Raw genomic sequence first — 23,365 nt, 5'->3', positions numbered from 1 at the left:
TTACTCTGGGGAATGAATCCCTCGCAGCTGGGATTCAATTTGATGTAGGGTGGGGCGGTTTCCTGTTTCGAGTGTGAAAAAATTTTGGCCTGCTGCAGCCTCCGTAGAAGGGGTTGGGCGCGGGATTCTCCCGCCAATTTAAAGTAGTGCCATGGACCCTAAAGTGAGTTGGAGTGGTGGTGTGAGTCAGGAAGAAGTGTGAAATATTTGAGAGTGTTTTTTTAGTGTCTTCCAGCTGCAGGTGACAAGGATCAACCGCGCTGCTGTAGGAAGCGGGAGTCGTGTCAGGTGAAAACAGAAGGGGTTGCAATCCATTTCGGGCCTTTCGCCCTCTAGATGCTGGCGGGATATTGGAGGCGATTCTAGGTGGCTGGCTCTCCATGCGTTCGTGATAGCTTCATTGACAGTGTTTTATGTCGTTCATGATATTGATTCATCTGTTTTCCTCCTGCAGTCAATGATGCCAAAAGTCTGTGCTTATCTCCCGTTTGCATAGTTCGCTTCTTTGTACTAAATAAAAAATTGCGTCTTAACGACCTTATCCGTCTCCCACCGCCTAATACTTTTGATGTGGCTCTGTAGCTGCCTAAATTCTCCCGTCTCTGAGCTTTTGCACGCTGTTGCACTCTTCCCAGTGACTGCAATCACTGTTCTCCTTGACCTTACATAGTTGGTTTCCCGTCGTTAACCTCTTTTCCCAAACAAGTACTTTTTTTTTCTTCTTGTCTTGTCGAGGCATGGTTTCTCGGTGAAACAGTCCTGACAGTCCTGGAACTCTATAGACCAGGCTTGCCTCGAATTCACAAAGAAACTCACGCCACCACTGCCTCGCCAGCATCATTTTTTACAAGATAGGTTTTCTCACATCCCAGGCTGGCCTACAACTCATTTTGTAGTGGGGCTGACCTTTCTTTAACCTTGGATCCTCCTGCCTCCACCTTTATTTTATTGGTAAAGATCAAACCTAAGATCTCTAGCACGGTAAACTCACACTCTCCCGCTGAGCTATCTCCCCAGCCTCTCTCATAGGGTTTGTTTGTTTGTTTGTGTGTGTGTGTGTGTGTGTGTGTGTTTTGAGACAGGGTTTCTCTGTGTAGTCCTGGAATTTGCTCTGTTAACCCGGGCTGCCTTCATATTCACAGGTCTGCCAGCCTCTGCCTCCAAGTGCTGGAATTAAAGGTATTTCCAATCGCTGCCCTGCTCATAAGACTTTAAATAATTTATTATTAATATTACTTTTTTAAGTGTATGTGTTTATGTGTACAGCTGCTTGTGGAGCAGAAGAGGTCATCAGGTCACCTGGAGCTGTAGTTAATAAGAAGTTGTCAACCATCTGATGTGAGTGCTGGGTTTGAATTCTGCCCTGGAAGAGCCGCAAGCACTTTTAAGTGATAAGCCATCTAGAGGAACCTCCCTTCCTCCCTACCCCTCAGATCTTAAAAGTTACGTAGGGACAGTTTCTTCTTTAATATTTTGGTCCCACTCAGTTCACAGATGATATGAACTGTGTTAATGAGAGTGTTAAAGTTTTGCCTGGGTTTCAGGTGTAGGGTTTTTTTTTTCTTTGTGGGGTGGTTTCGTGATAGAGTTTCCCAGTACCTCTAGAGCCAGGCTGTTTTTGAACTCCACCTGCCTCTGCCTCCTGAGTGCTGGGATTAAAGGCACGAGCCACCATCTCCCGGCTCAGGTGTTTGATGACAGTAGAAACCGACTCAGAGAGTGTAGCCATGGTAGAGCACTTACCTACCATGCACATAGCCTTCCGTTCCACTCTAATACCATATAAAACCGAAATCGAGCTGCCCCTTTGTTTTTTTTTGGTTTTGTTTTTGAGACAGGGTTTCATTATGTAACCCTGGTTGTCATGGAACTCATCGTGTAGACCAGGCTAACCTCAAACTTACAGTGATGTCCCTGCCTCTGCCTCCCAAGTGTTGGGATTAAAGGTGTGCACCACTACTGTCCAGTTTGAAGTTTTAATATATTGATACTAGTTTTTGTTCTTTGATTAACACGTCATTAAAGAACTTAATTCTATGCAAAAATAAAGTGGTTCTTTCCTCTCACAGACAGTCCCAGAAATATGTGGAACAATGTTCAACTGCTAACAAGCGATGATACTGGGAGTGGACACGTCAATTTTGGTTTAAGAAAAGAAAATGTGACTGCATTATACCAAGTAGACTTGCTTGGGAAGATCTCCTCTGAGAAGGTAATGATTTTATACTGACAGTGGGTCAAGGTTCTGTCAGGAACCGTAGCAAATTGGCATCCACATTCCTCCTGTGTTATCTTAGCAGTGTTTCTAGGACTTCCTAACTCCTTTACATCCATTGGATGTAAGCTGAATTGACTGTGGTGGTTCAAGTCTATATTCCAGTATCTGGAAGGTGAGGCAGGTGGGAGGCCAATCTGAGACATGTAATGAGTCCAGGCCAGCTAGGGCAATATTAACCAGGCACTGTCTCAAAACTAAAACAAAACAACCCTGGCAGGGGTAGTATATATACATTTATATGATAAATTACTTTCTGTTTGCTTAGGAAATAAGACGTTCCTAATCGAATCAAAGACTGGGGCACCCTCCCTGCCCGGATCTGCCCCCATTCTCTACCAAGTTAAGCACCCTTGTGAATGGTAGTTGGAGTCCGGTGTTTCTACATTCTCGGCCTATTTACAAAAAAAATTGAAAATAACTCACCCAGGTTCAGAAATAGCCAATGATTTGATTCATAGTATAGGCAGTTCTCTACTTTAATTGATGGATTAAGTCATAATAATTTTTATGCTGCACAAATCCTTTCCAATAATTCATCTGACTTTAATCATATGTATGCCCAGATTATGAATAGACATAGTAGGGTAAATAGGGAATTTTTCCCTATAAATTTCTTGATACAAATTTGCCTTATTGCACATATACTCAAAACCAGTTGAAACCATACCACATTTCTGTGCTTTGCTCTTGACTGCATTGGAAATACATTTGACTAGAAACTATTTAAATGTGACTGTTAAGGGCACAGGCGTTTGTCTTATGTTCAGAGATCTGTATGAGTAGTCTGATGCAGATGCCAGTCTGACGGTGTTTGGAGGTGGGTAGGTGCATTGTTCAGAAGTGTGTGTGCGTAGTATACACAAGTAAAAGTAGGGTTGCTGAGTCCTTCACTACATAAAGAGGGATGTACATAACCCACTCCAAATACAGTCACAGGCTAAATGAACTCTGTGCTTGCCTGACTCACTCTGAAGGTTGGCTGAAGCGAGGTTTATTCTTTGCATTTCTTTTTGTGTTTTAACTGTTCCTTTCTTCCTTCCTTCCTTCCTTCCTAAGACAGGGTCTTACTATAGCCTAGGCTACAGTGAAGATTCCATCTAGCCAATATTTAATAAACCAGTACTGGTTCTAACCCATCTTTCTTTATAAATTAGATGCTGAGGCAGAATTGTTTTCACTGGGCTTTCAATGTCATGTATTAAGTATATTCTACTTTGTATGGATTCTTTTCATAGAGGGATATATTCTCTAGTTCACAAGTCACCATGGTTCCCATCCCTAATTTAGGCATAATACTGAGAATTTAAGTCAGACTTGAGTCATGTCTTCCTTTTGATGTCTGGTTCCTATAATAGGATATTAGCACTTGGGAGACAAGGAGTTAAACAAGATACCTTTGCTCTTCTGTGTCCATCCTGGATTATCCGTACTTAGGATCCTGTATCAATTTGAGACAGGCCATACAGCATAGAAATACTTGATGACTAACAAGGCAAACTAAAGAGAAAAGTCTTGTCTGGTTGTGTTTTAAAGTAAAGTATATGGTAATACTTTTGTTTGTTGTTTGTTGTTGTTATTGTTTTCTGAGACAGGGTCTCAGTACGTAGCCCTGGAAGTGCTGGAATTTGATATGTAGAACAGGCTGGCCTCCGACTCACAGAGATCTTATTGTCTCTGCCTTTCTGAAGGGAGCAGGCAAAAGCACCTTGGTCTAAGTATTGCCATTTTGACTTCAGACTTCTTTTTACCTGTAGGGTGAAACACATTTCAAGTTCTTAGGCCTTAGGGGACCCGGGAACCTTCCACTAGCTGACCTACCTCCTCCTACACTAGAACCAGTTTTTTATGCCCCATAGTTCTCTAGAACATTATGGCTGTTCCTAACGACAGAAAGAACAAATGACTCTGATTGGTTGGACTGAAAGACTTGCATTGCTTGTCGATTGACAATGATGGAACACAATAAGAAATTCCCTAATCTTTGATTTCTCAGTGGTGAAAATTGTGGCTGTAACTTGGCAACAAATGTTCGTGGTTTTTGTGCTTTATAAACCTCACTTCTGCCCCTTCTCAGTGTGAGGGCCAGCCATGATAATCTAAGTCTGGGCAGGTCACCCAAAGGAAGTTCTTTACTTCCTCCATTATCACTTGGGACCCTGGCCATCAGTGCATTTCAGTGGAGGCTGGAGTCTCAGTTGTTTACCCTGAGTGCTGGGATTAAAGGCATGCACAACCACCGCTTGGCTCAATCAGGGGTCTTAAAACCTCAGAAACCCCTCACTCCCATCTTTACTACTATAAAACCCTATTCTAATTGAGCTGGGGCTCTCGGGTTGTTGGACATGCATAGAGACCAAGAGTTTGCAAACTTGATTAAAATAAAGGCCCTTTGCTTTTACGTACAGGACTCTTGGTTTCCTTGTCGGCTTGCAGGATGGTAGTGGGGAGAGGGACGGGGAGGGTAGGGGTGGTGGTGGTGGTGGTGGTGGTGGTGATGAGTCCATATTTGGGCATAGCACTCAGGGCTGTCAGGAGACAGAAGGCTCCTGTGTCCTTGTCCTGCAGGCCTGATCAATCAGCGACCTCCTTATGTGGTTATTTATTAAGACTTTTTTTTTTATTGACTTTTATTGAGTTCCACATTTTTCTGTGATCCCCTCCCTGCCTCTCCCCTTTCCCCTTCAACCTTCCCACAAGGTCCCCATGCTCCCAATTTACTCAGGAGATCTTGACTTTTTCTATTTCTACTTCTCATATAGATTATATCTATGTAAGTCTCTCTTAGTGTCCGCATTGTTGTCTAAGTTCTCTGGGATTGTGCTTTGTGGGCTGGTTTTCTTTGCTTTATGTTTATAAACCACCTATGATTGAGTACATGTGATAATTGTCTTTCTGTGTCTGGGTTACCTCACTCAAAATAATGTTGTATTTATTAAGACTTTGGAACCTGTAAGTTGTTGTCTCTTTCCTTCCTCATGGCGTATAATGGGCTAGGTGAAATCTAAAAAATAAAAAAAAAGGTGTGTGCCACTACACCTGGCCCTATGACAATATTATTAAGTAGTATGAAGTTGCTGGGTGGTGGTGGCAGATGAGCCAGGCAGTAGTGGTGCACGCCTTTAATCCCAGCACAGGGAGAGTCATTTAGATCTCTGTGAGTTCAAGGCCAGCTTGTTCTACAGAACAAGTTCTAGGACAGGCTCCAAAGCTACAGAGAAACCCTGTCTCAAAAACACGAAAAAAAGAAAAGAAAAAGAAAAGAAAACCCCCCAAAAAATGTAGCATGAAACTTATATGAAATTATTTTATTTTTGATTATATATTTTATTTTCTCCTCCTACAGGCCTCACCTAGTCCAAAAATACAAGCATGCAGCTTAAGTGATGGATTTATAATTGTTGCAGACCAGACAGTGATATTGCTTGACAATATATGCAGATCAGTTCAGTTGCATCTTATTTTTGGTGAGTCTGACAGAGGGAAGTGGCTGAGAGTCGGTGTGTGTATGCTGATCTCTAATGGTCCTTTAATCCCAGCACTCAGGAGGCAGAGGCGGGCGGATCTCTGTGAGTTCGAGGCCAGCCTTGTCTACAAGAACGAGTTCTAGGACAGGCTCCAAAGCCACAGAGAAACCCTGTCTCAAAGAACCAAAGTAAATAAACAAATAAAATTAGAGGACTTTCAAGAAAATCAGTACTTGTGGAACCTCAGTTTCAAAGGGAGCTGACATAATGCTTTGCCTCAGAGTGTCTAAGGAGATCATACACATATGTGAGCAAGTATTTCATTTTTTTTTTTTGTTGATTTTTATGGTATTTATTCCTCTTGTTTTTGTTTGTTTCTTTCGGTTTTTTGGGACAGGGTTTCTTTGTAGCTTTGGAGCCTGTCCTGGAACTAGCTCTTGTAGACCAGGCTGCCCTCCATCTCACACAGATCCGCCTGTCTCTGGGATTAAAGGAGTGCACCGCCACTGCCTGGTTGTTCCTCTTGGTTTTATATTTGAATCCTAATGTTTGAGCCATTTGTGTTCAAATTCTTAATCCTGTACATGTTTTAGGTTTGTGCAGGTGAAGGAGGTGGGTTGCCAAGTTCATTACTTTTAGGATATATCACACTATAATAATCTTTTAGAAGCTGGGAGGTGGTGATGCATACCTTTAATCCCAGCACTCAGAGAGACAGAGGTAGGCGAATCTCTGAGTTCTAGGTCAGCCTGGTCTACAGAGTGAATTCCAGAACAGCCAGAGATACACAGAGAAACCCTGTCTAAGTTTCTAATTTTGTCTAAGTCAAAATAATAATAAAATAACAACCACAATAATAATAATAATAATAATCTTTTAGAATACATGTGTGAAATAATTTAAGTTAAAGTACTGGTGAACATGGATTTAATAATTAATTAAGTTGAGGTGTGAATTTGTAATCCCAGCGCTTTGGAGGCTGAGTCTGGAGAAATGGGAGCTAGAAGCCAACCTACACTACATTCCAAGTTCCAAAGTCAGCCTAGGCTGTTCCCTAATGCCCTATCTTTCAAGAAAGCTTAAAAGAGCTCCCCAACTCTTTTCAGCTTTAAGCACACTGGCTGCTCTTGGAGAAGACCTGGGTTTGGTTCTCATTATCTATATTGGGGTTCATAATCTCAGTTACAGTGATCTGATGCCCTCCCTCTTCTGGCCCCCACAGTCACAGACAACATTTAGGCAAAACACACATAAAATAAAAATAAATACAGCTTTTAAAATAGAGGGTTTTTTTTTTTGTTGTTGTTGTTGAGTCAGGGTTTCACTGTGTAGCTCTGGCTGTTCTGTATTTTGCTCTATAGACCAGGCTTACCTTGAACTCACCTCTGCCTCCTGGGATTAAAGGCATGCGCCAACATTCTGGGACTCAAGAGTAACAATTTAAATATAAAGTTTTGAATGATTTTAAAGACAAAAATGACGTAAGTGATTTGGTCAGTGATTATGGTACAATTATTTTGAAAGATTTTTCAAAATAGTTGGTGTGCTTTTGTTTTTATTTTTGTTTTTTTACTCTCCTAGTTTTTTTTATTTTTTTATTATTATTTTTTTAACCCTCTGTCTTTAAACTTGTCCTCACACCTTTAAAACCGCACTGAGGAGGCCGAGGCAGGTGAATCTGAGTCAAGGGCAGCCTGGTCTACAGAGCAATTAAGTTCCAGGACTGCCAGAGTTATACAGAGAAACCCTGCCAATCTTCCTTCCTCGACCTCTCATATGTTGGGATTATAGGCATGCATCACCATGTTTGGCATAGATTGGTATAAATCATTGACCGTTTGATGTAAAATCAGTGTTTTCTAAACTGAAATTAAGGATTATGGAAAGTTGCTTGTAACATTGATTTGAAATTTTCAGATACTGACGTGGATGTGGTTGGCCTGTGTCAAGAAGGAAAGTTTCTTTTGGTCGGGGAGAGAAGTGGTCTTTTACATCTTATTTATGTCACATCAAAGCAAACATTATTCACCAAAGTAAGAACTGTGTTTTCCATTTTCACCCCAACACTGTCTTACATAACAAACCCTAGTGAGCTGTTACTTAACTACATTTTAAAGTGAAAAAAAAATTCTGATTCTTAAATTTAAGAATCAGACTGCAGGGCTGGAGAGATGGCTTGGAGGTTAAGAGCACTGACTGCTCTTCCAGAAGTCCAGAGTTCAATTCCCAGCAACCTCATGGTGGCTCACAACCGTCAGTAATGAGATCTGGTGCCCTCTTCTGGCCTAAAGGGATACATGCAGGGAGAAACCTGTATACATAATTAATAAATAAGTCTTTATTTATTTAAAAAAAAAAGAATCAGACTGCAGAAGCATACAAAGGAAACACAGAAATGAAAAACGAAGCTGCAGACCTGGAGCGTCAGTCTTCCCTCAAGCTGAAGCATTAGAGTGTAGTTAGAGTGTTAGGTTGTTACTGCTAATGTTAGTTGATGAGTAGGGTTTAAACAGTGTACCCTTCATTGCTTATTTATCTCACTTAACTCTTGCTCTTTGAAATTCGTTTGCAATTAGGCTTTTGTCGAGAAAGCCAGTGATGAATATCAGTGTACTTACCGGAATCTCATTATTGAGAAAGATGGTTCAAGTGAAGGTAAGTTTCTTTGAATTTTTTTGCTTGTTTTTTGTTGAATACCACCTTTATGTTAAATAAACATTGTAAGTTCATTACTGCGCTACCTAAATCTTGGTACATTTTCTGTCAATACAGTTAATATAAGAAAGAATTTTTGTCTTGCTTTTGAAACAGGGTCTTCCTATGTAGTACTGGCTGGCCTGGAACTTGCTGTGTAGACCAGGCTGCCTGCAGACTCATAGCCATCCACTTGCTTTTTTTTTTTAAATAGTACATAGTTCTTTTTTATATATTTACTTATTTATTTATTTACTATGTATACAATATTCTGTCTGTGTGTATGCCTGCAGGCCAGAAGAGGGCACCAGACCTCATTACAGATGGTTGTGAGCCACCATGTGGTTGCTGGGAATTGAACTCAGGACCTTTGGAAGAGCAGGCAATGCTCTTAACCTCTGAGCCATCTCTCCAGCCCCATCCACTTGCTTTTGCCTTCTGTGGGCATTAAAGATTTGCGATATCATACCCAGCAGAGTTTTTTCTTTTTTGAGCAGAGTGAATGTAGATTTATTAAGGAAAAGTAAGAGAGAACTTCAGAGAATAGGAGGTTGTTTCTAGGTGGGAACACTCTCAGAAAAATGCTCTTAACATTTTTCATGCAAGTACAAAGTTTTACATTCCTGTAAAATATCTGTGTGGGTGTGCATGTAAAAACTTTTTGTTTGTTCATTTATTTGTTTTTTGAGACAGTTTCTCTGTGTAGTCCTGGCAATCAGGACTGAACAATCACAGAGATCCCCCTGCCTCTGCCTCTCAAAGGCTGGGATTAAAGGTGTGTGCCACCACCCTAATCATTTTTTTTAACTGCAAATTTGTTTTCTCTGTGTGTGTGTGTGTGCGCGCGCGCGCCCACCCAGGGCCACTCACTCTTGGAGGTCAGAGGATAACTTGTGGGAATTGGTCCTCTTTTTACCCTGTGGATCTGAGGAATGAACTCAGGTTATTAAGCTTGGGAATAAGTATCTTTACCTGCTGAGGTATCTTGCCAGCCCCAGGTGACAGATTTTAGAGCTGGTTCCCAGTATTGCTTTGAATCTTGCCTTTTAGAGAAACTGATTTTGACTTTATTTTGCCAGGTACCTATTACATGTTGCTTCTAACGAACAATGGACTTTTTTATATTACAAACCTCCAACTTTCACAAATTGAACAGGGTAATGTATTTTCTTATTGATTTTTGATTAGTTTTTAAGTAATTCTTCAAATATTTTCTTTAAGAATGTTTAAATTGAGTTGCGTCCTGTGGTGCTGGGTATACTTTGAGTATTCAGAGTACACATAACTCATCTGCTAAAGCTGTGGTGGAATGTGAAGAACTATTATTGGATTACAGCCTTCTAGCAGTTAACTTAATTGGGAAGAAAAGACATACACAGAAATAAGTGACTTTTTGTAATACTGAAGATCGGACCCAGGGTTTTGTGTATACTAAGCAAGTGCTCTACCTCTGAACTGTTATATCTCAACTGCTAAGTGCCCTTTTGAAGGAGTGAATGAACGAAGTGATGGAAATGACTGACTTAAAATTGCAAAGTGAGCTGGTGAGAAGGCTCAGTAGGTAGGAGCACTTGCTTTGCAAGCATGAAGAGCTGGATTCAAATTCCATCCTCTGTGAAAAGCTGGCACAGCTACGCCTCTGCCTCTAACTCCAGCACTGGAGTGGGACGTGGATATAGGTGGATCCTCAGTCTGTGCAAGCCAGCCAGCACAGCTGGAGCGGTGAGAGGCCCTGTGTCACGGTAATAAGACAGAGAGCAAGACCAGGCAGTGGTGACACACATCTTTAATCCCAGCACTCAGGAGGCAGAGGCAGGCAGACCTCTGTGAGTTCGGGGCCAGCCTGATCTACAGAGCAAGTTCCAGCACAGACTCTAAGGCTACAGAGAAACCCTGTCTCGAAAAATCAAAAAGGAATATGATCAGGTGCTGGAGAGATGGCCCAGTGGTTAAGAACATTGCCTGATCTTCCAGTGAACCTGGGTTCAATTCCCAGCACCTACATGGCAATTCACAACTGTCTGTGACTCCAGTTCCAGAGGATCCAACACTCTCACACAGACATACATGAAGGCAAAAACACCAATGCATATAAAATAAAAATAAACTTTAAAAAGGGGGAAAAATATGATCAGAGTTTTTCCTATTGGGTTGCCTTGTCCAGCTTTGATATGGGTATGTTCCTAGTCTTATTGTAACTTGTTATGCTGTGTTTGGTTGATACCCTCTGGGAGTCAGTCTTGATCTTTTCTGAAGGGAAACGGAAGATGAGTGGATCTGGGAGAAAGGGAGGTGGAGAGAGGAACTGGGAAAGAGGGAGGGGAAACTGTGGTTAGGATACAAGAGTAGAATAAATAGAGATGGTCGCTAGATAGACAAAGAGAAAGGGACAAAGAGACAGACAGACAGACAGACAGTGTTTGGGATCAGGAGCCAGGAAGAATGTTTCATGCTCTAATCTAATACTTGGCTGAGTCAGAAGGACAGCTGGACATTTAAATGACTGACTATCATCAGGAATGAAGTAAAGATCCACACACCAAAGGAAATGCAGCAAAAACTGATCAGAAAATGTGAGAGAACTCAAATCTTAGTGCATAAATTTCCAAATGGATTATCTATTCAACATAACTTACAACCAAGAATTATTGTCTGTATCTTATTTTCCCATGTGTTTTTGTATGCAACATTATGTTTAGAGATATTCCTTGTATCCGTGACAGCTAAACCATAGAGGTAGACACCCAAAGTAGTGTTCTGTCCTTTCCATGTGCACGCAAGGGTGCATGTGCCCCTACACTATTATGCATATACCACACACAACAAGCACACAAAATAATTGACAGTAGTAATCAGTAGTAATCCAATGGTATGGACTGTAAGTCTCACTGAGCCAGGTAAAACTGAGGAATTTGTTTTGATAAACTTTATTAACATCTACTGCAGACTAGATGACATGATAGGTTCCGCATATACGATTAGGTTATAAAATGCATCATTTTCGATGGGGTTGGTGGCTCCCATCTTTAATCCTAGTTCTGAGAGGCAGGAGTATCTCTGAGTTCTAAGCTAGGCTGGTCTTACATAGTTCCAGGACAGCTTGAACCACACAGAAATCTTATCTCAATCAGAAAGACATTTAAGATACATCATTTTTCATAGTTAATTCAAGATCAAGACAGGTAAAAGAGATGCTCTGAGTCAGAATGTGAAATGGTGAATACTTTCCCAGGGAGACTTGGGCTTGAGTAGAAGTGGGGTTGGTATAGAATCACTTGAGAAGGCTCTGTGCAGTTAGCTTGGCCGATCCATTGAGTATAATATGCGCTTTCAGAGAATATCCTTGGTCAAAGAATTTAATTTACGGATCCTGATCTATGTCCTTTGGCCTAGGATGCATTAATTTCACTTAAAGACAAAAGGAGTCGTCTTGTTTTTAGTATATATGAACCTGTGTACTAATACTATGCTTAGATGGCTTTCTTTTTTTTCTTTTTTCTTTTTTTTTTTTTGTTAAACAAATGAAGCAATTGAGAACACAGACTTGGATTTGGCCAAAAAGGTAAGAAAAGAAAATTATAATTTTTGTTTAAAGCTTTTACTCACTATGAAAGTAGAGGCTGTTTCTGTGATTAGTTGTTGTACTGGATGCTTCTTTAGGAGTTGCTATAATCTTATATTTCAGTAATGTTTCTGTTGAAAAGCATGATTATTTGAACAAATGTCTGTGATTTTTATTTGACATACATATGTACATGTATTCTATTTTTTTTAATTTTGCAGTTGCAAGGACAATTCAAGTGTAGTTTTATTTCTACTGAAAATTACCACAGTCTTGGTTGTCTTAATCTTGTGGCTGGAGAGTTTGCAAGTGAGACTGCTGTGATAATTGGGGTAATTCTCTTTATGAACTTTGCTTTTGCATAAAATGCTCTTTTTAGTTAAAGTACAAATTAATTTGTAATGTGACAAGGACAGGGAAATCAGGGCTAGAGGCTCTTGAGGAAGACCAGAGATTGATTCCTAACTCCTACATTGTAAGGCTCACAAATGCCTGTAACTCAGCTGCAAGAGTTCTCACCCTCTTATAGCCTTGGGTACCTGTACATACACACAGAAATCCTAAGTAAAAATAAGTGAATAAATCTTTATCAAAAGAAATAAGCCAGGCATGGTGGAACACAACTTTAATCCCATTACCCTTTCTCCACAAAATGGGAGGAGGGTGGTTATGATCATAAAATTAACTAAATGAAATTCCTATATTAGATCATCGGGTATTGATTTTTCCCTAGTCTCTCTCTGAGATTTTCTTTCCTTTTTTGGGTCAAGGTCTCACTCTGCAGCCCTTAGAACTCACTAAAAAGACTAGGCTGGCCTTGAAATTAGAGATCCATCTACCTTTTATCTCTCTGGTGCTGGGTTTAAGGGTGAGCACCACTTTGCCGGCAGTTTTGTTTTGATCAGGCAAGGTCTTGTTCACCCAGCCATGTTTCAACATTTCTTTCAGCATATAAACAGAAACAAAAGGCTCCACAGTGAGAGCAGCACCCATGACTGTGTCACTAAATGCTCAGATTCAAATCTGACATTTTAGCCCCTTCTCTCTGTGTGTCGGGCCGCTTTATAAGTTTGCTTGTCATCCTTGCACAGGAGCTGTGCTAACCTCTGTGAATGTGGGGCCAAGCAAGCACATATACTGGATGTGCTCTTATGATACTCTTAAAATACTATTCAAATATTGCTGTTTTATTTTTGTTGTTTTGTTTTTTCGAGACAAGGTTTCTCTGTGTAGCTTTGGTGCCTGTCCTGGGATTAAAGGCTTGCACCACCATGCATGGTGTATTGTTGTTTTAAAATTTAAAATTGGAGTGACCACGAAAGATCTATCAGGAGATTCTCCTGACTCTGCCTTCCAGCACTGGAATTGAAGGAATGCACAACCAGGACCAACTTTTTTTTTCCAAGGCAAGGTTTCTCTGTGTAGCCCTGACTATCCTGGAGCATGCTCTGTAGACCAGGCTGGTTTTGAACTCAGAGATTTGCCTGCTTCTGCCTCCTGAGTTCTGGGATTAAAAGTGTGTACCACTGCTGCCTGGCTTTCCTCCTTCCTTCCTCCCTCCCTCCCTCCCTTCTTTCCTTCCTTCCTTTCTTCTTTTCTTTCTAGACAAAGTCTATACTTATAATGTTGGAATAGGTTTTTTTTCTTTGTGGTGAAATATTTGAATATGTATACTCAAATATTCAAGTGTTAACAATAAATATGAACATCTTATTGTTCTTCTCAGTCTGTTCTAATTTTATTTTTTTTATATGTGTATGTCATGTGAGTTTGGGTGCCTGCCAAATCCCTAGGAGGGTGTCAGATCCCTTGAAGTTGAGGTACACGCAATTGTGTACCATTGCTAGTGAATGCTGACAAATGAACTCAGGTCCTCTGGGAGAACAGCAAGCTCTCCTAACCACTGAGCATCTCTTCAGTCTGTTCTTGAGCTAAGAGAGGAATCCAGATAAAAGCTCCTTGGAGCTGGGTGTTAGCCTATGCCTGCAAACCTAGACTACAGACCTGTCTGGTTAGGAGGTTTAGACAGGAGAATCTTGAGTTTGAGGGCAGCCTGGGCAACTTAGCAAGACACTGCCTGAAATAAAAATGGCTGAGGATATAGCATACTCCTACTATGCTTACTTAGCTTTGATTAAACCCCTGGAGGCTCACACTCTAGTATTCCCCACCTCCCACCCCCGTAGCCACATACACACATGTACTTGAACTCAGAATGTGTGTAGCTTATGCGCATCTGCTTTGTGCAATTCTTGGAGCTTTGGATTTAGGATTTCCAACTGTTGTACTGTTTTCTCTCCAGGGAACTGGTAGCTGTGCATTCTCAAAATGGGAACCAGATTCTACCAAGAAAGAAATGTCCCTTAAGAACTTTGTGAACACAGAGATTATTAAAGGTAAAGATAAGCCACTGGCACTACTTTCTGTTGCCACACTTAGATGTGTTCAGGCTGGACTCATATTTGCTTTGTAGCTGAGGCTGACCTTAAACTTCTGATCCTCCATCCTTCACTCCTAGAGTACTAGGAGTGTATGCCTGCACTGCCATACATAGTGTATGTGCTGCTGGAGATTGAATGGTGTGTGTGTGTGGGGGGGGGTCAGAGGATGAATCTCAAGAGTTGTTCTCTTTCCACTGTGGGGTCTAGGGCTTCATCCCAGTTATCAGACTTGGTGCCAGTAGCCTTTTCCTGCTAACCATTTTGCAGCTTCTCTGGCCCATTTTTACTTTGTTTTTCTTCATTACATGTATTTAGTGTGTACACAAATTTGATTACTTTAATGTATGTGTGGAGATCAGAGGAAAACTGGGTGTCGGTTCTCTCCTTTCACCTTGTGGGTCCTCGGGATTGAGCTCAGGTTTGCAGGCTTGGCAAGGGCTTTTATGCCATCTTTCCCACCCTGATTTTGGTTTTATTTCTGAGGTGGACTCTTAACTGTAGTTTATGCTGACTTGAAACTGACTATATATCCCAGACTTGACTTAAATTTGAAGCAATTCTCCAGTAAGGGTTTCCATGATTCTGGGAGTACAGGTAAAAGCCTCTTTTCCAAGCATGGACCATTTTGTTATTGTCACAGTAAAGGAGTCTGGTTAGCTTGGTGACTCTCTGCACATTCCTGAAGTATTCCAGTTGTTACCTTTGAAGAGACTTCGTGTTTTCGTGTTTTATTGTTTATTGTTTACCTTGAAACAAAAGTAATAATAACAAAAGCCAAAACTGAGGCAGCAATAGATGAAAATGGGAACTTCATTTAAATGTAGTTCTGCCTATTTGTGAAGACAGTAGTTAGCTTACAGCTCAAACAGGGTCCTAGTAAAATAAAATCCTTAGACATGTCCCTTTCTCTTTCAGGTGTAAAGTCATTTCAGCTGATCGACAACCTGCTTTTTGTGCTTGATACTGATGTATGTTTCTGATACTTATTCAGTGTTTTCATTTACTATGACCACTTTTTGTTATCAGCGTCTTTACACTAGGGAGTCAGCTCACAGCCTTGTTAATGCCACGCAAGTGTTCACCCCTGAGCTCCATCTTGCACCCTGATAATATGTCTCTTAATAAAAATGTTCGGCAAGGATGCTAGTTGGGGTGGATTCCTGTGTGTGCAGCGCTTCAAGAACTATAGCCTACAGTTTGACTTTGAGATCTAAAGATGTCTAACCAAGTTCTACTTCTTTAGAACGTGCTAAGCTTGTGGGACGCTTACACTCTCACTCCTGTGTGGAACTGGCCTTCTCTTCCCATAGAGCAGTTTCTTCTCACAACAGAAGTGGATTCTCCCTCGTCAGTCACCTGGTATGTTGGGACTGGCTAGTAGTGATTTTCGTAGCACCGGGTTTCCTGTCCAGCTTTATTCAGATCATTTATTATGATTTGTGTTTGGAACTACATCTGAAATAGTCTGGGAGAGGAAGGACCAATTCATTATCTGCCGGTTCCTATTTGGCACAGATAGATAATGTAATACCTTCTACATAATTGTGGTAGAAACAGGATCTGTAAAAACAGAATCCACAGCCTCTGAATGCTTTTAGCCTTTCTGTGAGATTATCACTTTACCTTAGCTTATGCTTAGCAACCTGCAAAGGTTGCATAACTTCGATTTTTCTTCTCTTTTAGGCAAGGGATTGCAAACCTCAAATTAGTCACTCTGACGACTACAACTAAGGAGAAGGTACTGGGAGATTCTACTTCATACCTGTCTATTTTATGAGTTGGAAATCACAATTACTAGACAATTTTGGTAGCTCAGACTTGTATTCCCGACTGCTCTGCAGACTGAGGTGGCATGATCACAACTGAAGGTCTACCTGCATTGCAGAGAGAAAATGTCAAGTAATGCACACAGCGTGCTAACTTGGCATGCACATAGACTTTGTCAGACTAGGAAGAAGCCTGCAGAACAGAGTTCTATTTTTCAAAGAATGTATGAAAATCTTGGCTCTTAATTTCAAACAATATTTTAGGAATCAAAAATATTGAACTTATTGAGCTCGGTGTGTTATCTCCCACCTGTAGTTGTAGGATTCTGGAGGCTGGGACAGCAAGATCGTGTGTTCAAGGCTAGTCTGGGATAACCCAAGCAAGTCCCTATGTCAAAAGTCAAGGGTTGTAATTGAAAGAGTAGCTGCCTAGTGTAGGTAAGGCACTGAATTTAGTCTCTAAACCTGAAAGAGAACAAATGGGATGGCAGAGATGGGGAAGAGAAAAGGGGACAGAAGAAAACACATTTGGTGAGGTGGCTGTTGAGAAAGTGTAGCACTGCAGGATTAACTCAAGGGCTTTATGTGCCTGATTCCTTTCAGCAGATGGGGAGATGGGCTAGAGCATTGTTTTCTTTCCGTTTTTTTAAGAACACAGTTTTGTGTGTATCATTTAAATTATAACAATGGCAGATCTACTTAAGTAGTAAGAGAGGGTTGTGGTTTGTGTTTAGCTCTGTACAGGAGTTTAGTAGCTCTCTTGACAGGGGTGGGCTGACTTGTACTGATAGGTTTGCATTAACTCCCTGAACTGTCTGCATTTCTCGTAGATGAGAAACCTCATCATTTATTCTTTACCTACGATGGAAATACTGTACTCTTTGGAAGTATCTAGTGTTTCTTCTTTAGTTCAAACAGGAATTAGCACGGTATGTCTATGCACATTTTAAATTGCTTTACTGTAATTTTTGTTATCAATTTTTATGAGTAAGAAAAGCATGAGTGGAACTAAGTTCAATACCCTGGTTTGATCTCTGTTTTTTACTTACGTTCATGATGACAGATACTCATCAGAAGCTCAGTCTTCACAAAAATTAAGATCAAACTCCCATTCACCTGCTATTCTGCTTTCCCAGCACTCAGGAGACAGAGACGGGCAGATCTCTATGAGTTCGAAGCCAGCCTGCTCTATGTGAGCTAATTCCAGGACAGGCTCCAAAACTACACAGAAAACCCTGTCTTGAATTAAAAAAAAAAAAATAAATAAAATCAGGATAGTGAACTTATCATCTTCTTTTACCTTAAAAATTATGGATATGTAACAATCATATGCAATGTGTAGTGTTTATATTTTTTTTAAATATTTATTTATTTATTATGTATACAATATTCTGTCTGTGTATATGTCTGCAGGCCAGAAGAGGACACCAGACCTCATTACAGATGGTTGTGAGCCACCATGTGGTTGCTGGGAATTGAACTCAGGACCTTTGGAAGAGCAGGCAATGCTCTTAACCACTGAGCCATCTCTCCAGCCCCTAGTATTTATATTTTTAACTTGTGATTTGTTTGTTTTTATTTTTTGAGATAATGTCTCTCTGTATAGCCCTAGCTATCCTAGAATTTTATATGTAGACCAGACTAGCCTGGAACTCACAGAGATTCACCTGCCTTTGCCTCCTGGGTGCTAGGATTAAAGGTGTGTGCAGCCATACTCTTTTATTGTGATCCTTTTTATAAAACATTTTAGTATATTTATTGCATCTCTTTTTACACAGACATACACACAAATATGCTATATTTTCTCATACATTTTGGAACTTGTATACTTCTTGACCTTTCTCTTCTAAGTTCTTCAATATCTTTTTTAAGAATAAGACTATAGGATTGGAGAGATGGCTCAGAGATTAAGAGCACTAGGTTCTCTTCTAGCTGATCCATGTTTGATTCCCAGCACCCACATAAATAACATTATTCTTGGGGCCTGGAAAGATGAGATGTCTCAGTGATTAAGCATGCTTGCTGCTCTTGTAGAGGACCTGAATTTGGTTCCCAGCACTCACATTTTAGCTCATTAGCATCTGTAACTCCAGGTTCAGATTATCCGACACTATCTTTTGATGTTCAGGCCCATGCATTACACGATGCACATACACACATTCAAACACATATAAAATAAGATAAAATGTAGATTTTTTTTAAAAATGTAGAGAAAAAAGAATAAAGCTATTTTTAAGGCTTGTATGATAGTTTAGTGGTGAAGTTGCTTGTCGCCACATCTAATAACCTGAGTTTGGTGCCTTTAACCCACATGATAAAGATAGAATTGACACCTGTACATTGTCCTCTGACCTCCACTTATGGTTAAGATACTATATATATCTTGCACTGTAGCATGCATGCACAGGCACATTCTAAATAAATACATGGAAAAGAGAAGAATAAGGCAGTTCTGCAGAGTGTGGTTGTACAGGTCTGTCCACATTCGCAAACTGGGCATTGAATATCCGGGCACTTTGAAACAGGAAGTTTAAACATTCAAGGTCATTCTCAGTTACACAGTGAAGTCCAAGCCATTGTGGGCTAGATGTGACCCTGACTCAAACATTCTAATACACTGAGGTTGTTGTGCTCGGAAATGTAACATTAATACAAAATTATTAGGAGACAAACCTTTGAAACTAGTATTTTACCAATTACTCTAGAGTTTTTGCTATTTATTCATTTTGTGTGTGGGCGGTGCCCTTTTGGAGGTTAGAGGACAACTTGTGGAAGTCCGCTCTCTGCTTAGTGTGGATTCTGGGAACCTAACCCGGGTCCTCGAGTCTACAGCAAGTACCTTTATCCACTGAGCCATCTTGCCAGCCCCTGAAGGCTTTCTGGAACTTCTTTTCTCCTTAACTAGGATCAAATCCAAGCTCAGGTCTTGAATTTGGTTATCACCTGCAGGAAGTGATTCCCTAGAGTGATTCCCTAGCCCTTTCTGTCTTGTGCAATAATGACAGTTTTGAAGTTCCAGCCTATTGTAACATTTGCCTCTAGATTTGTCTGTTTGCTTCATTTTGATTTGGTTTTAATAAGATCTTTTGGCAAAATGCTACACAGATCACATGTCTCAATGCAGCAAGTTGGGGTCCTCATCCTACCTGTTAGGCCTGCCCCTTGCTGAAGGCAGCCCTGCAGGTCTCCTGTGAGCAACCCTTCCTCTTACCATTAGTTCTTGTATGTGGCATGACTTCCAGACCAGGAGGAAATCTTTTCCCTCAGTTTTTCCCCAGTGATATTAAGTGTCCACTGATGTATAATTCTTGCCTGAACCATTTGCTTATTCTAGTAAAGTTCCTGGTTGTCTTTACATTGTAATTTTAATCATTTTGGTATTTTGCTTTTTTTTTTATTGTAGGACACTATATATCTTCTGGAAGGAATTCACAAAAACGATTTTAAGTAGGTCATGCTCTGTTTATCAGACAATCATTACATAGCAACAGAATTAGAATTTATTTATGAATGTTGGTGGCAGGGGCACTCACAATGTAATTTTTCTTTTCAGCATATCTGAAGACTCCGTCTCTGATTTAGTGCTTAGGTACCTTACAGAGGTTTTACCAGAAAACAGGTAACTTCTCGTTTTTTTAAAAGCCTTATTTGCCCTTTAATGAGAAAATTAAACTCCCTGATGAATAGGCATCTGGTGAAATTTCTTCCAACTCTTCAGACTGAGCCGATTACTTCACAAGCACCAATTTGCTGAAGCTGAGAGCTTTGCCATCCAGTTTGGACTGGATGTTGAGGTAAGCATTCATTTGTTCAGTTGCTCTTGGTGCTAGAGGCTCAGGAGATGCAGAAGGGTCTTATCTGAATTATTTAAAACAAGGTTGGAGAGATGGCTCAGTGGTTAAGAGCACTGGTTCGTGCAGAGAACCAGGATTCAATTCCCAGTGCCCATATAATGACTAACAACTGTCTGTAACTCCAGTTATAGGGGATCTGAGTAGGCTGGGGTGGTGGGTGCCATGGCACAGCCTCTAATATCAGCCCTGGGAGAGACAGACAGAGTCAGGCGGGTCTCTGAGTTCCAGGTCAGCCGGGTCTACATAGTGAGACAAAGAGATAGCACTGAAGAGAGACCATAGCAAAAGAAAACTAGTGATAAAGTACAACTATTCTTGTAGCAATTTGAAAGACACATTTTCAGTGTGTGTCATCACATGACTTAGTAGATCTCTAAAACTTCCCCGTTCTGTGTTTACTGGAAGACCACCCCCTTTTGGTGACCTCTACTCATCTGCCCCCTCTAACACTCCCACTCATAAGCAGCATCTTAGCTTTGTTCCTGTGTGCTCTGTTGATTTGAGCTGTGCATCATCCTCCTGTGCCTGGGTTGTCACTCAGCATGACGTCCTGTAGTTTGGTCCATGCTGTCGGTGAGTGACAAGATTGGTTTCTTTTCTAAGGCTCTTTAGTTGGGTGTAGATCATATTTTACTGATTTACTTACCTGCTAATGGACATTTAAATTAGATTGAGTTCGTGTCTTAGCTTGAATAAAGTTCTGTGAACATGTCTTGCCATGTTTCTATGAACGATTCAATAATGCTGCTGGAAGGACTGGCCTCTAGCTGCTCAGGAGCTGAGGGAGCCATGCAGTTAGCTGACTAATCATTCGATTGGCTTTTCTATCTGGGAGAGCAAAATTTAATTCTCTGGGACTGGTAAGCGGGGCAAAATTTAATTCTCTCCAGGCGGTGGTGGCTCGTGCCTTTTCTGGAGGCAGAGGCAGGCGGATCTCTGTGAGTTCGAAGCCAGCCCGGTCTACAATAGCTAGTTCCAGGACAGGCTACAGAGCTACAGAGTAACCCTGCCTCGAAAAAACAAACAAACAAACAAAACAACAAAAAAAACCTCTTAATTCTCTGGGGCCAGAGGAAAAGGGAGACACACACACACCTCTGCCATGTCAGGCGCTGACCTCGGGTGCTGATGAGTGGCAGCCCTTCAGCAGGTCAGAGAAACTGATGAGGAGATGCAGAGCAGGTGAACCACTGGGCAGACAAACAGACACATGAGGACTTTCTGAGGACCAAGGCTTAGTTCTTCATTTTACTATTATTTCTGTTGCTTGTTCTACTCTATTGTTTTTCTGTTCTGTTTGTGTACCCTGGTGTTTCCCTTCTATTTCCTGATGACATCTTCCTTCTCACAACTTCCTGATGTCTTCCTTCTCATTTCTTCATTTTGTTCCTTACAGCTTTATACCCAGCAAAATCTTTTCAAGCAAAAGAAGAATTACAATATGGTTACCTTCATTTTTTAAGTGATAATTATAATGAATACAAGTTAAAAAAATCATGTTTCTCATTTCACTTACATGATGAACTATTTTTTGTATTACAGGTGAAAAACAAATTATCCCCAAGAACCTACACACAGTTAAACATTTATGTTTTAGACTTCTCATAGATCAGGAGCCTTTCAGCCATACATGGCTTTTTGTTGTTATTGTTGTTGTTTTTGAGGCAGGGTTTCTCTGTAGCTTTGGGAGCCTTTCGTGGAACTAGCTTTTGTAGACCAGACTGGACTCAAACTCATAGAGATCCATCTGCCTCTGCCTCCCAAGTGCTGGGATTAAAGGCGTGTGCCATCACTGCCCGGCTTTACATGGGTTTATATAATTGCTAGAAAAACAGGTTACTAGCTTCACTTTTCATATTTTGAGTTCAGTCCAATTATCTTTTTCTTTTTCTTTCTTTTTTTATAATTTATTTTATTTTTTTTATTTTTCGAGACAGGGTTTCACTGTGGCTTTGGAGCCTGTCCTGGAACTAGCTCTTGTAGACCAGGCTGGCCTCGAACTCACAGACATCTGCCTGCCTCTGCCTCCCGAGTGGTGGGATTAAAGGCGTGCGCCACCACCATCCAGGTCAGTCCAATTGTCTTAACTAACCATTCAATTCTTTGTTTTCTAGTTACATAAAGGCAATTGTTTAAAGCTTTTTTTTAAGTTATTATTCTTGTATACCAAAACCCATGAACACATTTCCCAATATCAAAAAGAACTTGTGCTATCTCCTGGAACTCGATTCTTTTTAATCATTAACCTAACTCATAGTCTATACAGCTCCTCCGGAAACTTGTAAGTCCTAGCTGTGTAATAGTCCCTTGGTCCTATTTTTTCTTATCTGCAGCTTTTGCTTTATCATGGGCAGGGGCAACACTATATCTTACCTTTACTTATATTAATTTTCCCACTAAACTAACCTCTATCATAATCCTTTACTATATTTGTTAAAAATCCTTAGTCATCAGAATCTATTTAAACTAACACCATTATATAAAATCATCACTTCAGTTAAATAGTATAGCTTAAGAGGAAATTATCTTCATAATAATTCATAGGTAAAAATGCCCAGTAGAACAGGTTGTTTCCTTGAGACAATCATACTCCATTAAAGGCTGTGGGGATTCCCCCACACCTATTCACAACATGCCAGATACCACAGAAAAATGACAGTGGCAAACATGTAAAGTCATGGCAATAGCAAGAGACATTTTGGAGCTGAAGCCCTCGGAGTCTTGCCTATTTGAGATGTACCTATTCTCCTTGCGTCTGGTGGGCCAAACTGCTGAAGCTCAAGTGTCACCTGCTGCTCCTCTGACATGGCCACAGACACATCAAAAAATGCGTTTTATAATTGCTAGTAATCTGGTTTCCCTTCCAGATAGATAAAAGTTAACTTTTATTAACTTTTCCCTTCTCCTCTTCTTTTTCTTCTTTTTTTGAGGCTAGGTCTTACTCTGCGGCGTGGCTGGCAGGGAGCTCCCTCTATAGACAATGTGCTAATGAATTTACAGAGATCTCCCTGCTCTCCTGCCCTGCCTCTCACGTGCCGCTGACCCCAAGACTGCCTTGTTGAAACCTCATTCCTGAGCCAAGTGGGGACTCTCCTTCATGCTAGTTTGTTTTCCTTAGCTTCCCAAGACAACATCATCATGCTCAGATCCTGACTAGATGTGACATGTTTGTGTTTTAGCTTGTTTATAAGGTCAAATCAAATAATATGTTGGAGAAACTGGCTTTGATTTCTTCGGACACTGGTGAGCAGACCAAATGGCAGCAGCTTGTAGAAGAAGCTAAAGAAAATCTCTGCAAAATCCAGG

At 40.7% G+C, this 23,365-nt stretch overlaps 1 protein-coding gene across 2 annotated transcripts in view; it reads left to right on the top strand.

Moving 5' to 3' along the window:
• The first annotated feature begins 104 nt into the window (after positions 1-104).
• Positions 105-23,365, top strand: part of Kntc1 (kinetochore associated 1) — a 79,154-nt gene continuing 55,893 nt past the window's right edge. The window contains exons 1-19 of one of the 2 annotated variants that reach the window (XM_048447268.3): positions 105-288; positions 1,143-1,179; positions 1,267-1,338; positions 2,070-2,212; positions 5,622-5,742; positions 7,660-7,775; positions 8,319-8,397; positions 9,516-9,593; positions 11,964-11,998; positions 12,220-12,330; positions 14,301-14,394; positions 15,355-15,407; positions 15,683-15,798; positions 16,123-16,177; positions 17,036-17,134; positions 19,609-19,652; positions 19,759-19,824; positions 19,924-19,999; positions 23,239-23,364. In XM_048447268.3, coding sequence (XP_048303225.2) covers positions 2,084-2,212; positions 5,622-5,742; positions 7,660-7,775; positions 8,319-8,397; positions 9,516-9,593; positions 11,964-11,998; positions 12,220-12,330; positions 14,301-14,394; positions 15,355-15,407; positions 15,683-15,798; positions 16,123-16,177; positions 17,036-17,134; positions 19,609-19,652; positions 19,759-19,824; positions 19,924-19,999; positions 23,239-23,364 — 1,398 coding nt within the window. In that variant the 5' untranslated portion in view covers positions 105-288; positions 1,143-1,179; positions 1,267-1,338; positions 2,070-2,083. The remainder of the gene's footprint in view (positions 289-1,142; positions 1,180-1,266; positions 1,339-2,069; positions 2,213-5,621; positions 5,743-7,659; positions 7,776-8,318; positions 8,398-9,515; positions 9,594-11,963; positions 11,999-12,219; positions 12,331-14,300; positions 14,395-15,354; positions 15,408-15,682; positions 15,799-16,122; positions 16,178-17,035; positions 17,135-19,608; positions 19,653-19,758; positions 19,825-19,923; positions 20,000-23,238; position 23,365) is intronic. The other variant, XM_085679228.2, reaches the window with a different exon arrangement.

The sequence above is a fragment of the Myodes glareolus genome, chromosome 2, assembly GCF_982192425.1.
Source record: "Myodes glareolus chromosome 2, mMyoGla1.1, whole genome shotgun sequence".
Taxonomy (NCBI): Eukaryota; Metazoa; Chordata; class Mammalia; order Rodentia; family Cricetidae; genus Myodes; species Myodes glareolus.
Note: the sequence above shows the minus strand (reverse complement) of the source record. Positions and strands in the feature narration are given on the sequence as shown.